General features: G+C 40.0%; 1 protein-coding gene across 1 annotated transcript; it reads right to left on the bottom strand.

Annotated features, from left to right (window-relative positions):
- Positions 1-4004: 4004 nt before the first annotated feature.
- On the bottom strand, positions 4005-5524 carry LOC140819106 (uncharacterized). The gene is made up of 3 exons (XM_073179116.1): positions 5385-5524; positions 4717-5271; positions 4005-4590 (listed from the first exon to the last, which is right to left on the bottom strand). The coding sequence occupies exons 1-3, from the start codon at positions 5522-5524 to the stop codon at positions 4005-4007; spliced, it is 1281 nt and encodes a 426-aa protein (XP_073035217.1).
- Positions 5525-12892: the final 7368 nt, after the last annotated feature.

The following is a 12892-nucleotide window of genomic DNA, read 5'->3' as shown; positions in this document are numbered from 1 at the left end:
GCTCTGAGGATGATAGGCTGTGCTAAAGGCCAACTTTGTACCCAAAGCTCTATGGAGACTTTTCCAAAACTCAGATGTAAACCTTGCATCACGATCTGAAACAATCGACACGGGTATCCCATGAAGTCTTACAATCTCTTGGACATACGTCTCTGCATATTGAGTCATAGAGTATGTCGTATTGACAGGGAGAAAATGTGATGACTTGGTCAATCGATCCACGATCACCCAAATAGAATTATAGCCCTTCTGAGTTCTTGGCAACCCAACAACAAAATCCATAGTGATGTGTTCCCACTTCCATTGCGGTATAGGTAAAGATTGCAATAAGCCCGCCGGTCGTTGGTGCTCAATCTTTACCTGCTGACAACTCGAACATTCAGAAATAAATGTTGCTATATCTTCCTTCATACCTTTCCACCAATAAAATCGACGAAGATCTTGATACATATTGGTGCCCCCTTGATGAACTGAATAAGGTGCAGTATGATCTTCTGTCAAAACATCACGACGAATAGCATCACCAACAGGAACACAAATACGGCCTTGAAATGTAATCAGGCCATCACTGTTCAATCCAAACTCAGAATTCCCCTTCTTCTCTGCCTTTGCTTTGAAGTCCAACAAAAAAGTATCCAACTGTTGTTCATACTTAATTCTGTCAATCAAAGTCGGTCGAATAACTAAGGCTGAAAGTCGCGTGATCGTACCTTCCTCAACCAATGCGATCTCACTTCTCTTCAAATCCAACAATAGAGGCTTTTGAATCATAGAACCCAATTGAAGACCTGACTTTCGGCTCAATGCATCAGCAACCACATTCGCTTTTCCTGGGTGGTAACTAATAGTGCAATCATAGTCCTTCACAAGTTCTAACCATCTTCGGACGCATGTTAAGTTCTTTCTGAGTAAAGAGATACTTAAGACTTTTGTGATCTGAGAAAATCTCACATTTCACGCCATATAAATAATGTCGCCAGATCTTCAAAGCAAAAACAACGGCTGCCAACTCAAGATCATGATTCGGATAGTTCATTTCATAATCCTTCAATTGACGAGAAGCATAAGCAATAACTTTGCCTCGCTGCATCAGCACAGCACCGAGACCTTTCTTCGAAGCATCTGTATACACCACAAAGTCTTCAACTCCCTGAGGAAGTGCTAACACTGGAGCTGAAGTCAATTTGTCCTTCAATATTTGAAAGGCTTGCTGAATTTCATAAGTCCATTCAAACTTAACTGTCTTTCTTGTCAGAGTAGTAAGTGGCAAGGCTATTTTAGAGAAATCAGCAATAAAAAGACGATAGTACCCTGCCAACCCAAGGAAACTTCGTACCTCAGAAACTGTCAAAGGAATATGCCACTTCTTAACTGCTTCAATCTTAGCCGGATCCACAACAATTCCTTCCTTGGAAACGATATGACCTAAAAATGCAACTTGCTCCAGCCAAAATTCACACTTCTTGAATTTAGCATATAACTGGTTGTCCCTCAACTGCTGTAACACAATCCTCAAATGCTCCCTATGTAGATTTTGAGTCTTTGAATAGATTAAAATATCATCAATTAAGACAATAATGAAACTGTCCAAATATGGCTTAAAAACCCGATTCATAAGATCCATAAATACAGAAGGAGCATTAGTTATTCCAAACGACATAACCAAAAACTCGTAGTGACCATACCTGGTTCGAAAAGCCGTTGTGGGGACCCGGGCTCTAACTCATTTCTCTGGGATTAAATGGATCTTTATTATGAAAAGTGGGTCAAATTTTCGCTTTTAACATTATACCAAATGCCAATAAAACTAAACACAAGATATAAACTTCTACTTTATTTCATCAAATGTACATACTAGTCTTGTTATTATACATTCGTACCAACTAGTGTTTAAAACAAACTACTATCTACAAGTAGTACAAAGCTAGTAAAACCACTAGTCCTCTGCTGCGCCCGAAGTCACCACGCTATCACGATCTCATCTCTGTCTCGACCCAGATCCTGCCCCACCTGTTGTTATGCACACATACAGACATAACAACAGCCGGAAACTCCGGTGAGAACAAATCCCAGTATAAACATGTATACATGCATATAATCAATATAAAACATGCAACATGCTATGATGAATAACATCCATATAAACATACAATGCGAATCAAACCATGTCTGGACTCGACTCGACTATAACTCTAGGGATCCCGGTGTGAATAAGACGTTCCTAGACTTCGGCCCGATCTGTATCCACATCTACAATAGGAGACTGATCTTCCCCTAAGCTGTGATATCACCGAACGTCTAGAAGTTTGACTGTTATGTCAAGACTCCCTATCTTAAATGCAATGAATAACAATCTGTAAACAAAGCATAATCATCTCAAAAGATTTGAATACAAGTCTATAAACAAATCACAATCATATTATAAGATAAACAATAAATCTAGTATGATTTTGATTGGGAAACTCAAATGGGATCTCATTTGAGTTGTATCTCCCCAAACAAAACATGCATTATACCTTCTTGTCGCTAAACCTTTATCGATGTCGAGGTCTCGATGACGAAGTGAGGTATGATGAATCTGAAATGGCAATGTTCAATACACATTCTATTAATTCCTACTCAATTCACTTATATACAAATCAGTAAGCAAGTTGGATACAGTTTGACGGTATAACGGCGTAGTTTCTTAATACCGATCAATTCAACCTCAACCTATATCAACACTGTATAGTCCTCATTTCATAAACAACATAATCTACCTCATAACCTCTCAAAATCTACATAATCTCATAAACAACCATTCTGAAAATCGTAACAGTAGTATACAATATCCGTTCTTTGATCCAGTTGTATTTCTACGGTGCCAATGAATTCAAGAACATATATCTACAAGCATAATATAGTTTCCCCAATATCAATATCTCACATCATGTAGAAACGAAGTGAAAATTATATCTTCTTGTAGCCCTTGAAGCAAGGAACAAGAATCTCTATTCGGTATAAAAATCAGAGGGTTAAATCTTCAGAAATCTTACCCCAAACCCTTGAAGAAACTTGAGGAATTCTTGGAGGAAGTCTCGGTTCTCAGCTGCTGGAATGAGAAAGAATGATTCAGCATACTTCTATATATATACCCTGCCATGTGTCATTACAAGAAACAAGGGTGACTTTCTCGCATGCAGCACCGCGGGTGCGCTCATGTCCAGACCGCGGGTGCGCTCATGCTTCGGCATGGTTTTTATTTTTCAAAAATGACGACCGCGGGTGCGGTCACTCTACCGCGGGTGCGGTCTTCTCGCACCGCGGGTGCGGTCCTGCTTCGAATAAATTTGCCAACTTTCTGTCCATGCACCGCGGGTGCGGTCTGAGTTGCACCGCGGGTGCGGTGTGGCTTCGGCCTTTCTTGTAAAAATTCCTAATTGTATGACCGCGGGTGCGGTCTTGTAAAACCCTAATTTCTCATGTCTTTTCTCCTCTCCTTACACGTCATGCATTCTCATATTTTCCGAGTATCGTATTAATGAATACTAATAAATCTCGGACCTTACAGCCGTCTTAGGTATGTCACACTCCTTTAATTTTAATTGATGGTACCCTGACCGCAAATCAATCTTAGAAAATACAGTAGCACCTTGCAACTGATCAAAAAGATCATCAATTCTGGGCAGAGGATATTTGTTCTTGATTGTTACTTTTTTGATCTCTCTATAGTCAATACATAGTCTCAAGGACCCATCTTTCTTCTTCACAAATAATACCCGTGCCCCCCAAGGAGATGAACTTGGTCTGATAAAGCCATTATCTAATAACTCTTGCAATTGACTCCTCAACTCTTTCATTTCAGTTGGGGCCATTCGATAAGGGGCTTTAGAAATCGGTGCGGTACCTGGTACAATATCAATAACAAATTCCACCGCTCTATCCGGTGGCAATCCCGGTACATCATCCGCAAAGACATCAAGATAATCCCTCACAGTATCAATGTCACTCACATTCCCACTCCCTTATCTAGTTATATCCACCACCGATGCTAGAAACCCATGACAACCCTTAACCAACATCCATTGCATTTGCAAGCAAGAAATAAAATAAAGGCCAAGCGAAGTACCTGACCCCGCGAAGACCCTGCTATCACCATGCTTTGAAGGAAAACGTACTGTCTTGGCTACACAATCTATCACAGCCCGATAAGTAGATAACCAATCCATTCCCAAAATAACATCAAAGTCAATCATGGGAATGACAATCAAATCGGCATTCAACAATTCATCATCTACTTGAACAGGGCACACTCGAATCACACTTGAAGAATGAATATAATCTCCCGAAGGAAGCACAATAGAAAAGTGGACAATTTCACCAATATGAACAAGACCCAGAGAATGCATAAATTGCTCAGATATAAAAGAATGTGTGGCGCCAGTATCAATAAGAGTAGTAGCTACCTTGCCTGAAATAAGAATGGTACCTGAAATGATTGATGAATCAGGATTAACTCCTTCCTTGGTCAAAGAGAAAATACGCCCCTGAACTCGACCCTTGCCCGATGATTGAGTGCAATTGATGGCAATGTGCCCAACTCCTCCACATCTATAACATTTGTTGCTTCCAACTAGGCACTCTCCTTTATGTGGTTTATGGAATTTAGGGCATAAAGGCTTATCTGATTCAGATGGCATCGCAAGAGCTTTACCACAATATTCTTCCTTTCCTTACCTCTTGTGTCCTCCTTTTCCTCCTTGAACTGAAGCTTGACCCTTTCGGACAAATTGTTGCCTCCTGAATTTTCTTTCTTTATCAATCTCTTTCTCATCATATTCGGCCATCAATGCTTTCTCAACAATCTCCTTGTAAGAATTATCCTTCGACCTTCGAAAATCTCTTCGAATCTCCGCCCTCAACCCCCGCATAAAATGCTCGGCTCTATCTTTGTCATTTCTTGCAATGAAAGGAACAAAAAGACAACCTTCTTCAAACTTCAAGATGTAATCATTCATGCTCATTGTCCCTTGCTTTAGCTCCAAGAATTCTTTCACCTTGCGGGCTTTAACATCGCTAGGAAAGTACTTGTCATAGAACAAATCTTTAAACTCATTCCATTTCAATGTCTGAACATTAATCGTTACCTTTGTTGCTTCCCACCAAATTCTTGATGTCTTGGTTAAGAGAAACACGGCACAACTCACTCGATCCTTATCATCAAAGTTAAGGTAATCAAAGATCGCCTCAACCCCTTCACCCACTCCATTGCAATCAAAGGGTCCGGACTCCCTACAAATTCGGGTGGATTCATCTTCTTGAATTTATCATAAGCTCCCTCAATAACTCGTGGATCACGACCTTGGCCTCTACCTTGAACCGGTGTTTGCAATCAGAGAAGTTGCTGAATTTGTTCCCCATGCACTTTAGCTTGCTCATGAATTAGGCTGATAAACTCATCAACTACATTAGAGGAAGTACTGTCTCGGTCTTCTCCGGCTCTCCTTCTAGGAGGTACTTCAGGAGCTTTTCTCTTGGGTGGCATTTTCCTATATTGCATCTCAATTTAAAATCATTTTCAAACCATAATACTTGTAAAGCTTATCATCATACCAATACATCAATAAGATGCAGAAAGATACATACCGAAGTGTCACAAGCATAGGAAGACATGTGCCAAATCATTGGTCCGAAAAACCTGGCTCTGATACCACTAAATGTAACACCCTTACCCGATGACAATAAACTAAAAATGCAATAATGCGGAAGCCTTATAAGAGATTTGGAGAAAAGTAATAATTAATAAAATTTTGGCAAAGTTTGCACCTAAATATAGATTTTCCAAATACACATAAATCTCATCTCCATAAATACCAAGTGTTTGACAAAATATGTAACATAATTTTCTTGTTCAAAACATGAACCAAGGTACAATACTCAAAACCATTTTAACAAAATATAATTCTCCAAGCTTTGGCACATGCACCTTCCATGCCTTGACACTTCTATCGCTATTCCTATTTACCTGCATCACATGACATAATTGGAATGAGTTTACAAAACTCAATAAGTGGAACTTTCAATAACATTTACATATACAATAGTGTAATAAAGGAATCATTACAATAGAACCATAGGAAATGCCATCGTTCAATGGAATATATAGATAACAATTATACGATGGCATTCTATCAACCATTTGCTTTCATTTTCCTTGTATGGCAATGATAAGTCATCCGTCGATTGTATACATGTACACTTCAGTAAAAATCAGTCACTGTACATGTTAAATGTTGATCAACTTCCGTTATGTGGGTTTAGAAGTGCTAGAAGCACCACCACTTCCATATAACTATCAAGCGATAAAAAGAACCATTGAATCATTGTATCAAACATGTGGTGTGCATGCAATTAGAACTAGTTCATTTCTTAGCAATTGACATCAAAATTCCTTTCCTTTTCTTACAATCAATGAACCATTACATAACAAGTATATAATCAATGGATTAAAGGAGCTAGGAACAATAACAAAATCATTCATCATACATATAGGCCATGAGATGCATTCAAGGAAAAATCCCACTTACAACCAATGAAACTTTTTGTGATAGCTTCTTGGTGGTTGATCCTACAACACAAGATCAAGATTATGCGATTAACTTCACATCTTGAACCTATAAATTACCATTCAAGCCTAAACCACCATTCCCTTCACTTCAACCAAATACCCAAAAGATAAATTCCCTTACCTTGGTTACTTGCTCTTGAGGATATGAAGATCACACCTGCAACTTGAAGATTCAAACCTTGGAAAGAAAGGAATTAAGTGAAGAAATGAAGAACCCTAGTTCCTAAGTCGATGGTGAGATAAGAAGAAGAATGAAAATGAGTAAAAGAATTGATACCGTTCGATTTTATGCCTTCCCAAACCTCAAAACACGTTTTTAAATTTCTGGGCACTCGGGAGGTCACAAATTACCGCCCTAGCGCCAAACTTTCTGCCCAAAACTCAAAAATCCAGAAGCAGTGGCGCTCGGGCGGTCTCTTACCGCTCGGGCGCCACTCTGCGCACAGCTACTGTAAAGATCGCTTCCGAAACGCCTCTTACCTTCCGAATTATAAAACGTGGTAAACATGAAAGTTGTAGCCCTATGTCGTTTGTTGAATCTCTCCAAATTGCAGATCATTTGGAGGTCTGAGTATATAGTTATGCCCATTCTACCAAAATGTGTTAGTGTAGGAACGACGATATACATAACGCACTTCAGGTCACTTTTGACTCATCTTCCTCATCTCTTTGAACAAAACTCAAAATAAGAAAGTTGTAGCCTTGGATCTTAGCTTTCTAGTGCAATTGGCCTCATGCCATTTGGATCAATTTCCCATTCATTATGCTAAAAACTGTAACAGATATCAAAATTTTCATATCGTTTCTGCACCCCAATAACATATTTGGCTCAACCCATCCAAACCATCAATCCAACTCCCAACATTATACTTTCATGAAAACAACAACTCCTCAAATACACAACCATCTATTAACCATACCAAAACCATACAATAAATAACCATGAATACAATGCAATAACCATATTGATGCTATAACATGCAATACCAACCCTTCCATCAACTATACTCATAAAACATATCAATAACCATGATCAATAATAACTTAACCATATATCCATAACACCAAACCATAGAATAACATCATTGACAATAGAAAGATAAAAGGTTGGGATATTACAGTTTGTTTGTTTTTATTTCAGGTTTTCTTAATCTTTTTATTTTCTCGGTTAAATGGCGGATAACGGTACTCTGTGACTCTCATAGTCGGTTAAATCAATTTCCCACAATTGCTGGTACAAAAATAAAAAAAAATCATTTCTTTTCTTTTCAAAATGGATGAAATTCTCTCAAAAATTTGTAAATATTTTCCCTCTGTTTCTGAAATGTTCTAAGAAAAATTTATGCAGGAAGGTGTGAAAGATTGAGATTGCTAATGCAAAAAGAAATTCCAGAATATATCTGTAAGGCTCGAGATTATTAGTTTTCATTAACATGATAATCGGAAGATATGGGAATGCATGACGTGTGAGGAGAGGAGAAAAGACATGAGAATTAAGAGGTTGCAAGACCGCATCCGCGCTGAAAACGGGAGTGCACCTGCGGTCATGCAATTGTGGCTTTTAGCAAGAAAAGCCGAGGCCACACCGCACCCGCGGTACAACTTAGACCGCACCCGCGGTATAGGGATAGAAAGTTGGCAATTTTATGCGAAGCAAGACCACACCCGCGGTCTTGCAGAGACCGCACCCGCGGTTGCTACTTTTGGAAAATGTTAGGGTTGCCGAGAGCATAGCGCACCCGCGGTCTAGACATGAGCGCACCCGTGGTGCTGCATGCGAGAAGTCCACCCTTTCTTCTTAACGTGACACATGGCATGGTATATATATGGAATGGTGCTGATTCGTCCTTCTTCATCTCAGCAGCTGAAGAACCGAGATTTCCCTCAAGAATCTTCAATTTCTTCAAGGCTTTGGGGTAAGATTTCTCAAGAGGTAGCTATCCAAATTTTATTTCGATTATAGATTCGTACTCCTCTCAACCAAGGCTACAAGTGGATGTAAATATCTTTCAGATTCAACATGTTTGGAAGATTTCATGTTGGGGAAATTCTGATATACTTGTAAATGCGTGTTCTTGAGCTTATTGACATGGTAGAATCGTAAACGGTTTGATTATCGGATGTCGTATGCGTTTGCTATAAATTTCAGCATATATGTGCTGAAAAGATACAGATTTTAGGAAGATTATGAGTGTTGTTATTGATGTAATGGCTTGTAGAGAATATACTGATTATCGGTTGAGTTATCGGTATTGAGAATTACGTCGTTATGCCGTTAAAGTTCATACCGAGATTGATCATTGATAGTATATGTATTGAATTGAGTTGGGATTTGATATTGTATGTTCAACATTGCTATTTCAGATTTGGAGTGACAGTTTGTATCCCGACTTCGAGACTCCGATTTAGTTTACAACAAGAAAGGTATAAGCCATGTTTGTTTGGGAAGCCACAACTCAAATAAGATATTATTTGAGTTCCCAACCAAAATCACATACTAGAATTATTGTATATATGGTAACATGTTTATGAATTGATTTTAGAGTTATATTCAGATCTTGTTACATGATTGTGCTTTGATTATAGAATTGTATTCAAGCATGTAAGATCATTGTGATATTCAGATATGAATATGAGCATGCTTTGTTACAGGTTGATATTCATTGCATTTAAGATAGGGGAGTCGTTGACAGCCATTGTCAACTATCTAGATGTTCGGTGTATCTCAGCTTAGGAGCAGCCTTGACTCCTATTGCAGTCGTTGATACAGCTCAGACCGAAGTCTAGGAATAAGACGTACAGTCACCTCGAGTGGGAGGGTAGGTGACAGCCATTGACGTCTTATTCACACCGTGATCCCTAGAGTTCTCGTCGAGTCGAGTCCAGACATGGTTTGATTCGCATTGCATGTTTATATGATTGTTATTCATAATAGCATGTTTCATGTTTAAATTGATTATATGCATGTATACATGTTTATACTGGGATTTGTTCTCACCAGAGTTTCCGGCTGTTGTTATGTCTGTATGTGTGCATAACAACAGGTGGGGCAGGATCTGGGTCACGCAGAGGATGAGAGATGGACATAGCGTGGTGATCTCGGGCATAGCAGAAGAACTAGTAGTTGTCCCTTTGAAATGTACTGTATTTTATTACTAGTTGTTGAGAATGGATGGAACAAGACATATTGTACCTTATGTTTGTAATTTAAATAAAGAATTTATGTTTGTTTATATACATTAGATTTAATGTTGAAAAGCGAAAATTTGACTCACTTTTTATATTAATGATCCATTAATCCCAAAGAAAAGAGTTAGAGCCCGGGTCCCCACAACAGGTGGTATCAGAGCCATAGGTTCTGTAGATTGAGATAGAATAGAATGAGCGGGGTAGATCGAGTCATCTTCCTTGTTTATATCATGCTAGCATATCATGATTTATTGCTTTCCCTATTACGTGTTGTGTTATCTGATTTGATTGCAGAGGTAAATGATCAGAGGAGGGCTGAGACAGTTAGTATAGATTGTATACTAAACTGTTTGAATCGCAAATACATGCCTCCTAGAAGAGCAGCCGTTCCTTTACGACCACCCGCACCAGAACAGGGTAGAACATCTGGTGATACGATGGATGTCACTGCTACGCCCATGGAGACTCTATTAAAGCGATTCCAGTCTTTCCGACCACCGACCTTAAAGGGTACAGAAAATGCAATTGAATGTGAAAGCTGGTTGGAGGATATCGAGATGTTATTCGAGTTTCTGGAATATAGTGATGAGAAGCGAGTGAAACTCATTGGCCATCAACTGCAAGACGTGGCTAAGTATTGGTGGTTGAATATAGGAGAGCACTAGAATAGCGTGGCACCGAGGTTACATGGAAAGCATTCAAGACGGAGTTCTATCAGCGATTCTTTCCTATATCCTACCGTAAAGATAAAGGCGCTGAGTTTGCAAACTTGAGGCAAGGGCAACTGAACATCGAAGAGTATGTCGCTAAATTTTCTTCCTTGCTTCGTTTTGCACCTCATGTTTCAGGTAATGATGAGGCCGTGGCAGATCAGTTTATAAACGGCTTAAATCCTGATGTCTTTACATTGGTTAATACTGGGAGACCCAATAACTTCGCTGAAGCATTGAACCGTGCCAAAGGAGCAGAAGCAGGATTGCTTAGGCAACGGAGTGTTCCGTATGTTGCCCCGAGTCCGAGACCGCCACTACCTCCAGCACAACATCCTCCTAGATTTGATAGCGGCGGTATTAGCAGCGGGCGGAAGGATCCGTTAAAAGAAAAGGGCAAACAGTTTAAGAGGGCAGGGAGCAGTTCGTCGAGCTCCAGCGGGTCAAGACAGAGAGGTCCTGGCCAGAGTTTAGAGGCGATGAGTGGATATTGCAGTACGTGTGGAGGTAAGCGTGCCACAGAACAGTGTCAGGGTGTAGTGGGCAAATGTAACATATGCAAGCAACCGGGGCATTATGCCAAGGTCTGTCCTCAGAGAAGTGGTGCATCGAGATTTCAGGGTGCAGGGTCATCAACATCTGTAGCTCAGCCTGAGAGGCAAGCTTCATCTGTTCACTCTTTCCAGCCGCCACCTACACAGACCCAGCCTCTAGCCAGAGGTGGTCAGACCGCGAGCCAGCCGACCCGAAAACATGCTCAAGTGTTTGCGTTGACAGAGGAGCAAGCACATGATGCCCCAGATGATGTCATTGCAGGTAACTGTTTCCTTTGCGGTTATCCTGCTTATATATTGATAGATACGGGTGCATCGCATACATTCATATCGGAACGATTTGCATTATTGCATTCTTTGCCTGTTGAGTCCTTGTTAGATGTCGTGTCTATTACTTCTCCGTTGGGAAGTGGTTTGATAGCGGTGACTACGGTTAGACATTGCATCTTACAATTTGAGGGTCATGAACTTGATCTAGATTGCATAGTACTTGGGCTAGCTGATTTTGATTGCATTGTTGGAATTGATATGTTAACAAAGTACAGATCCACTGTGGATTGTTTCCAAAAGATTGTCAGATTCAGACCAGAAATGGCAGAAGAGTGGAAATTCTACGATAAGGGTTCCAGATCTCGGATTCCCTTGATTTCGGCTTTGTCTATGAATAAGTTGTTGCAGAAAGGAGCAGATGGGTTCCTTGTGTATGCTGTAGATGTTCAGAAATCGAGCCCGACATTGGCAGACTTGCCAGTAGTACGGGAATTTGCAGATGTATTTCCAGAAGAAATTCTAGGGTTACCTCCAGTGCGAGAGGTAGATTTTAGTATTGATTTGATTCCAGGTACCACTCCTATTTCGAGAGCTCCATATAGGATGACACCGATAGAGTTGAAAGAATTGAAAGCACAGTTGGAAGATTTGCTAGCCAAAGGATATATCAGACCTAGTGTATCTCCTTGGGGCGCTCCGGTGCTATTTGTGCGAAAGAAAGATGGATCGATGCGGTTGTGTATCGATTACAGGCAACTGAATAAGGCAACGATAAATAATAAGTATCCTTTGCCTAGAATTGATGATTTATTTGATCAGTTGCAGGGATCCTCTGTTTATTCTAAGATTGATTTACGATCCGGATATCATCAGCTCCGAGTTCGAGATGTAGACATACCGAAGACAGCATTTCGAACCAGGTATGGGCATTACGAATTTATTGTTATGCCTTTTGGTTTAACAAATGCTCCGGCGGTATTTATGGTCTTGATAAATCAAATCTTTCAGAGGTATCTGAATGATTTTGTGATTGTCTTTATCGATGACATTCTAGTGTATTCTAAGAACAGGAATGAGCATGCAGAACATCTCAGAATTGTGTTGCAGACACTGAGAAATGAGAGATTGTATGCCAAATTTTCAAAGTGTGAATTTTGGTTGAATCGAGTTGTCTTTTTGGGACATATCATATCTGGAGATGGTATTTCGGTAGATCCGAGTAAAGTGGAAGCTGTGATCAATTGGTCAAGACCGACTTCTGTGCCAGAAATACGCAGCTTCATGGGTCTAGCAGGATACTATAGACGATTCATCCAAGATTTCTCCCGTATTGCAAAGCCAATCACACAATTGACACAGAAGAATGCGCCATTCCTATGGTCTGAAGAGTGTGAGTCCAGCTTTCTAGAATTGAAGAAGAGGCTGACCAGTGCACCTTCTTGATGATTCCTTCAGGTACGAGTGATTTTGTTGTATATTGTGATGCCTCTCACAGAGGTTTGGGATGTGTTCTTATGCAGCGAGGTCATGTGGTCGCATATGCCTCAAGACAGTTGAAGACT

Source organism: Primulina eburnea, chromosome 18 (assembly GCF_022965805.1).
Source record: "Primulina eburnea isolate SZY01 chromosome 18, ASM2296580v1, whole genome shotgun sequence".
Classification (NCBI taxonomy): Eukaryota; Viridiplantae; Streptophyta; class Magnoliopsida; order Lamiales; family Gesneriaceae; genus Primulina; species Primulina eburnea.
The sequence above is the reverse complement of the archived record's forward strand: the minus strand, read 5'-3'. Positions and strand labels throughout refer to the sequence as shown.

Coding starts and splice junctions, on each gene's coding strand:
- LOC140819106 (XM_073179116.1), bottom strand. CDS start 5,524: ATGCCACCCAAGAGAAAAGCTCCTGAAGTACCTCCTAGAAGGAGAGCC. Junction 5,272..5,384: donor GTGCATGGGGAACAAATTCA/GCAACTTCTCTG, acceptor CCGAATTTGTAG/GGAGTCCGGACCCTTTGATT. Junction 4,591..4,716: donor GGAAAAGGAGGACACAAGAG/GTAAGGAAAGGA, acceptor CAAATGTTATAG/ATGTGGAGGAGTTGGGCACA.